General features: G+C 43.4%; 1 protein-coding gene across 1 annotated transcript; it reads left to right on the top strand.

Annotated features, from left to right (window-relative positions):
• Positions 1-577: 577 nt before the first annotated feature.
• Positions 578-6,449, top strand: LOC119322848 (glyceraldehyde-3-phosphate dehydrogenase GAPCP1, chloroplastic-like). The gene is made up of 14 exons (XM_037596381.1): positions 578-860; positions 1,355-1,428; positions 1,520-1,578; positions 1,665-1,703; positions 2,020-2,120; positions 3,435-3,547; positions 4,191-4,290; positions 4,391-4,537; positions 4,688-4,748; positions 4,874-4,971; positions 5,050-5,192; positions 5,728-5,811; positions 5,892-5,981; positions 6,079-6,449. The coding sequence occupies exons 1-14, from the start codon at positions 774-776 to the stop codon at positions 6,131-6,133; spliced, it is 1,251 nt and encodes a 416-aa protein (XP_037452278.1). The 5' UTR covers positions 578-773; the 3' UTR covers positions 6,134-6,449.
• Positions 6,450-7,518: the final 1,069 nt, after the last annotated feature.

Below are 7,518 nucleotides of genomic sequence, written 5' to 3'. Positions count from 1 at the left end.
ACATACCCTAACAACTCGACCCCGTGTACGTGCCCGGGGCGCAGGTACGATAAAGTCATCCCGAGACCATGTGGACGGGACGTGGTCGGATGTGATTGCTTTGACCATACTGTTAGCTCGTGCCTCCCTGCAGGCGTGGTCGGCAGCTCGAGCGATTCTCGTCCAACGAGTGACAAACATAATACACCGCAGTGCACACTCAATAAATAGATTTAACGACTAAAACAATACCCCCTCAACAGTTTATTAAACTGCAAAAGCATCTTACATTTGTGAGTATCTTGTACCCACACACCTTTGGACGGACATGCATTTTCCTTTTCTTTTAGAATATCAGCAGTCCATAAAAAAAAAGGTCGGGCGGTAGTGCTGCCAACCGCAGCGCTTAGACAAATGACAATCGCCTTGCAAAAAGACGAACAACAGTTGGGTCTTCTTGTGGGAAAACCAAGCCAAAGTTGGTAAGATCCTCCTCTTCTTTTTAAAAACACGACGATGAACACGGCCAGCCAACCAAGAGATTCGGTGGAGGGGGTAGGCGAGGCGAAGCTCGCTCGTTCGTGTGCAGCTGCTGTTTCCCCCCTCTCTTGTTATAAAACAAGCCTCGGGCCGCCACCTTCCCCCGCCCGCCTCCGCGAACGAAAGGCCAGCCAAACCTCTGCCCCCTCCTCGGCTCCTCCTCCTCGTGACTCCCTCCTGCGGTCCCTCCCCGGTCAAACCCTAACGCGCACCCACCCACCCGTCCGTCCGTCCGTCCGTTAATCCCTTCTCCCATGGCGGCGCTCTCCGTGCCTCTCCGCACCGCGGCGGCCCTGTCCTCGTCCGGCGCCGGATCCCGCGCCGTCGCCGACCCCTCCAAGGTATCCGTTGCTTGCTCCTGCACACACTGTCTGTACGCGTACAGCCGGAGAGGTTCCGTCAAGGGCTGGCACACGCGGCGCCGGTGGGTTGATGCGAGTCCATTTCCGCGTCTAGATTTGGTTCCCGTCGTAATTCGCTCGAAACTGTCTTATCTTCGGTGGGGAATTCAGCCATTTGAGCGGTTTGGCGCTGCAATACGCCCTACGGGCTGAATTGGGTTCAAGCGCCGCGTACGACTTAGGTTCCCTGCTGTTTAGCACCTGTCCCGTGGAATTTAGCCAAGGCGACCCTATTTATTAACTCTGAATTAAGGTGTGGATTTGTTTGTATGCCAGTAAGCGTTGCTGTAGCTCTGTTGCTTTCCACTTTTGTTTGGAATCTGTTGTTGTGTTATTACATCGCGAGAAGCCTCCCTCCTTCTCATTTGTTGGATGTTATATAGTCCTGAGCTTTTTTGTGGTCATATTGATGGGATTTGTCTGCTGTGGCATAGGCGTCATGCGTGAGGAGCACTGGCTCCGCTCATTTTGGCTGCAGCTTCCCCTCCATTGTGGCTTCCTCGTCATCGTAAGTGCCTCTTTCCGATGCATAATCCGCATTGCCTTGTAAACTGTATACCAGATTAGGATGTACTGCATCTAACTCATGTATACTAAAGTGTCAGGAACATTGAGCCACTTAGAGCTATAGCTACACAGGCACCACCAGCCGTCCCACGTAAGTTGTTGGGCTCAGCAAACATTGCAGCTTCTAGTGGCATTTGATTGTTTTATAATCTTTACCCTTTTTGTTTTTCTCTGCAGAATATTCGAGTGGGGAGAAGACGAAGGTTGGCATCAATGGTGAGCCTCTTGTGTACATAATTGATGCAAAAAAACTGTTGCAATCTAGATGAGGGCAGATTAATCCTTGCTGGTTGCATTTTTTTGTCCAGGATGCTTAGGCCATGTCCTTTTGTTTCATAATATACTGTGTCGACGAAATAAAGTAGTTTAAGTATCATCTTGTAAGGTCTTTGGAACATATTTTTATTCCTCAGATGATCACACCAGGCACACATAGATAGCTTATACTTTGGTACTGTACGAGTCAAAAGTAGATGAAGTAATAATCCATATGCATTTTTTTAATGTCAGCCTGTTGTTTTTATTACTGCAGGGTTCGGACGGATTGGGAGATTGGTTCTGAGAATTGCAATCAGTAGAGATGATATTGAAGTTGTCGCTGTCAATGATCCTTTCATTGATGCTAAGTACATGGTAAGGAAATAATGCTATATGATTTGCATATTTTGTGCTATGAGATCTGCTACACCTGAAATTTAAAGTTAAAAGTGTCGAACTCATGGTTCTACAGTAGCTAGTTCTTTACTACTTTGTATGAAATTGCATGGAACCTTGTTGCACAGTACTGACATACTTTTAGTTTGTTTCTGTTTTTGTGTGATAGAGACCTCATGAATTTCACGAGTATTCTTTTTGTTAGCTTAATATAAATGTAACGAGGTAGTAATTTTGTCTCTGAGATAACTTGCATACAAATTATTCATGGCATCATGCACACACTCCCTTCGATAACTTATGATAAATTCCTCACTATGCATGAGATATAATAGGTATTCTGCAGCTGCTTGATAGTATTTCATGGTAACTCCACATACCCATTCAAATGTAATGTACTATCTACAAATCAATGAGTATGACAGGTGTGTGTGGCATACTCACTGTCATTCATCACTCGTGGTATAAGTGATTATCTGGCTCACACTTCCAAACCACTGTCTCCTACCTTCTGTGACTCCCCTCCTTTTCATTGCCAACTACTGCTCTCTCCCATTCCCGCAGAGGCAGGTGACTCTGGAAATGGGAGAGACCGGTGGGCATCGGTAAAGAGGAGTTACAATGCAGAAGGTAGAGGGCAGTAGACATTTTTTTAATCAAGGTAACATGAGCTAGAGAATGCTCTGATACCACAAATGATGTTGACGTATTTTGCCACATGAACGATTCCTGTGTGCAAAGTACATGTGAATGTTTGAATGAGCATGTGAAGCTAACAAGCAGCTATAAGAGAACTATTCTGTCCCACACCCCTGCTGTGGATTTCCTTGAGGACTGTTGCTGATAACAGGTGCAAAGTGCCATGTAACTCTGTGTCTCGAGGTAGCCAGGAGAGATGATAGTTCTCATAATCCCATTTAATTCATGCCAAGTATCTTTCTTGTTAATTCATTCATAATATGTTTTGCCTGTGTTTCACCTTCATGTTGTATGTGCAACTTCTTCAGCCAATTCATAAAATCTTGTTTATAATGCACTGCATTTATGTATTTCAAGCACATACGTATTGGTTAACCATCTAATTTTATGCAATTGGGATTCCTATTTCTTTTCTGTTAGGTGCCATGACAAGAATCATCCAGTGGGATGATCTACTGCATTGGAATTTGACAAATTTAATTCTGCCATTATATTCTTTCCTTCACTGCTGAAGTAACAATTCTGTATTTGCATGTCGTGTAGCATTTTGGTGTGCTTTTATTTGATTTGAAGTTAATGTTCCCCTTTTTCCAGGCTTATATGTTCAAGTACGACTCCACTCATGGCCCCTTTAAAGGATCCATTAATGTTGTGGATGATTCAACTCTGGAGATCAATGGGAAGAAAATCACGATAACAAGCAAAAGGTAATTATGCCAGGGTTGGCCGATTGTTTGCCGATATTAGTGCAGTTCATATAAATGTCGTGGTCGCTGAATATACACGACATTGTTGTCCTGAAATAAGTACAAGTGGAGCAATGAAGTGGCCAGAGTAACATTATTACTCCCTCCTTTTCTTTTTAGTTTGCATATAAGATTTGGTCAAAGTCAAACTACGCAAAGTTTGACCAATTCTATATCAAAAAATATCAACATCTACAATACTAAAGCTATATGGCATGAAAATTCATTCCATGATGCATCTAACAATATTGATTTCATACTGTGGTTTTAATATTTTTTCTTATAAAGTTAGTCGAACTTTACAAAGTTTGACTTTGACCAAATATTAGATGCAGACTAAAAAGAAACGGAGGGAGTACTTAATAACTGATTCTTACAAATGCATGTTTACGTACATATAATATCTATACCAGCGGAAGCTTGCTGTGCATCTGGTGTACTGCGTATTCTTTTCTTACTTTGGTTCTGAGATTCATATGTCGGCTGTGATTGAACTCTCTACTTCTGGGTTTTGGTTTTTGTCAGTTTTCTCTTCATATCCTTTATTTTGACATTTTGCTACATGCGTATTGAAAGATTCTAATCTTTTATTTCTCAATTCCAGAGACCCAGCAGAGATTCCTTGGGGTAACTTTGGAGTTGACTATGTTGTTGAATCTTCTGGTGTTTTTACAACTATTGATAAAGCATCGGTTCACTTGAAGGTCTGTATGCCATTTCTTCCGTGATTGTCATCTAATTATCAAACAATATGCCTTTTGCAATGAACACAATGTTGAGACTTTTGCTACCTTGTTTATATAGGGTGGTGCTAAGAAAGTGGTGATATCTGCTCCATCCGCAGATGCTCCCATGTTTGTGGTTGGAGTAAATGAGATGAGCTACGATCCCAAGATGAATGTTGTTTCTAATGCAAGTTGTACCACTAACTGTCTTGCTCCTCTTGCCAAGGTAACTCTTCCCCATTTCCTTGCCCTGCTGGTTTTCTTGAACTAGTATCTACTTCCTGCCAAGTTAAGTGCACAATACAATCACGATAAACTGCTCTGGTGATTAATCTATTCTATCGTCCTCGTGATGCCCATGAACCATTATGTGCAGGTTGTTCATGAGGAATTTGGCATTCTTGAAGGTCTAATGACAACTGTTCACGCAACAACAGGTTTTCTTTCTATGCTATGAAACTTCTCAGTTGTCACAAAGGGAGACTCATGGTTTTGCATTCTTTGTGTGGTAATTGTTGCTTTTGAAATTTGTGTCATAACAAGGTTTTTCTTCTGTTTCCAGCCACCCAAAAAACTGTTGATGGTCCTTCAATGAAAGATTGGAGAGGAGGACGTGGTGCTGGTCAAAACATAATTCCTAGCTCCACTGGTGCAGCAAAGGTAACTTGAGATGAAAGCATGTGATGTGTCTATTCCGATTTTCATTGTTGACCGACTGATTCTATTTTTTTCTGTCAGGCTGTGGGGAAAGTCCTCCCCGAGCTAAATGGAAAACTTACTGGCATGGCTTTCCGAGTTCCAACGCCAAATGTCTCTGTGGTCGACTTGACCTGCCGACTTGAGAAAAGTGCCTCCTATGATGATGTGAAAGCAGCCATCAAGTATGCAGACCCATCACATTTTTCGTGCTCATTTCCTTATTAGTTCAACTCTTTACAATTCACTATTTCAGTTTGACTTATCTTGTTAAGCAACCTGTTAGCTATTTGTAGTAGTTACCAGTATTTTGAAGGTTAACAGAATGCTCACAGCGCTTCTGAGCAGAATGTAAGATGCATATAAAAATGTGAACTGTCCAGGAAGTAGGAACTGATGAGCAAACATGTTGAATCACAGTTCAATTTTGTTGCACCCCTTAGGTTACATTTTGGGACGGGGGGAGTAATATTCAATTGATAAGGATTATCTGTTATAGTATTACTTAGTAATGCTAGACCAGCTTCTCCCGCCGTCATGCATATATAACCAAACAACTATATGTGTGGATGTCATTGTTGAAGTATATATGTGGATTGCCTAGGTCTTTCCATCAGTTTGGACTTTTGGTTGCGTTGGCTAGTGCATGAAGCTTAACAGTCATCATGTGTAACACTGCTTTCAGCATTATCAAGCTTACATATATGCCCCGTGTTTCAGGGCGGCATCAGAGGGCGCACTGGAAGGCATTCTAGGCTACACAGATGAGGATGTGGTATCCAACGATTTTGTTGGTGACACAAGGTAAGAATTATGTCTACTCACATAGTAACACAATTTGCTCTGCACAGTACCAGAAAATCACTGCTTTCCCTGCATCTCAGGTCAAGCATATTTGATGCTAATGCTGGCATGGGACTGAGCTCTTCCTTCATGAAGCTCGTGTCGTGGTACGACAACGAGTGGGGCTACAGGTGGGTGTCTATTTCACCGCATTAAAAGAGTTATTGACCCACATTTTCAGATCTTCGGTTAACCAATGGGTTATTTGCTTTCATTTTTTTGCTTCAGCAACCGAGTTCTTGATCTGATCGCCCACATGGCTCTTGTCACCGCCAAGCACTGATCAGCCCCAAGTGCTACTAATAGGCTGCAATTTTGCCGGTTCTTTTCTTTTCAGTATTTATTATTGCCTTCATTGTGCCTTTTGAGCACAAGCAGAAATGGGTACTCGGATCCATGACTTGCTTGTAGCAGTGGACGAAATTTACGCCGTAGCGTTTTGAGCATGTCGTGGGATTTGTTGAGCGAATCTCATTTGTATCGGTGGTTTGATTTGTTGCTAAAGAAAGAGATCACAAATTGTTCCCTTTGGGCATCTCATGTATGATTTCTTCATATTCTGTTTCCACAACTTGTATGAATTTACCCAAGTTTGACTCTCCCACGTCATCTGAACCTATTGTTGCGAACATTTTTTTTGAGATTCAATGCAATTTGCATTAAACAGTGAGCGAAGCCAAATCACTCGCCACTAAAGCTGATACACATGGGTCAGACCCATCAGTTACACTGTTTGGCACCCCGGCCATCAACGAGCCCTTCGTCGCAAGGGTGTGCGCTACTTGATTACAGGTTCTAGAGCAGTGCACAATCTTACACTCAATGAAATTACATACAATAAAAGCTTTTAAGCGGTCAGCTACAACACCTAGGCAAGAGAGATCAACACTAGTATCATCCAATGCTTCCTTCAGCAGCAGAGCATTAGTTTCCAAGTAGACTCTGCCCATTCCCAAGTCTGACGCCAAGTGAAGAGCAGCTTTAGCAGCTAGCATCTCGGAATGTAACGGGTTCAGCAAGTTTGGCAGGAAGCCAGCAGCACACTCCATCGCCTCACCCACATGATCCCTGAACACAGCCCCCCAGCCTCCATTGCAGTCTTTTGGTTTGAAAAAGCCATCAATGTTAATTTTAATCCACTCAGCCGGCGGTGGTTTCCATCGCTGCTGTGGAGTCAGCCCATAATTTGTTGGTTCCAGTTGGATGTCTCGAAACTCGTTCGTCTGATGCTCAATAATCCAAGCAAGCTCTTCGATTCGTCTTCCTTTTCCTCCTCTGCGGTTATTGTGCTCACACCACCAGTTCCACATGAGAGTGGCAATAATGGCTTGCTTCTCCCCAGCAAGAGTTGTCAATTTATCCATCATTGTTAAAGCTGTGCTCTGATCCATAAGCAGCAGTCTCTCCTCCTCCAGCCCGCACAGCCTCCAGATCTCCTTAACTTGTTTGCATTTGAAGAGCAGATGGCCTCCGTCCTCCCCATTGGCTTGACAAACAGGGCACCGCATGGAGATATCCAGCCCTCTTCTTCGCAGGTTCATGCAAACAGCCATCGAGTTGTGAGCCAACGTCCACATAAAATGTTTTATTTTACCTGGGACCGTCATCCGCCAGATCTTCTTCCAAGGGGACACTTTGTTCGCTTCCTCAGCCCTCGAAGCAACACCT

The sequence above is a fragment of the Triticum dicoccoides genome, chromosome 6B (assembly GCF_002162155.2).
Source record: "Triticum dicoccoides isolate Atlit2015 ecotype Zavitan chromosome 6B, WEW_v2.0, whole genome shotgun sequence".
Classification (NCBI taxonomy): Eukaryota; Viridiplantae; Streptophyta; class Magnoliopsida; order Poales; family Poaceae; genus Triticum; species Triticum dicoccoides.
This window is presented reverse-complemented; position numbering and strand designations above follow the sequence as displayed.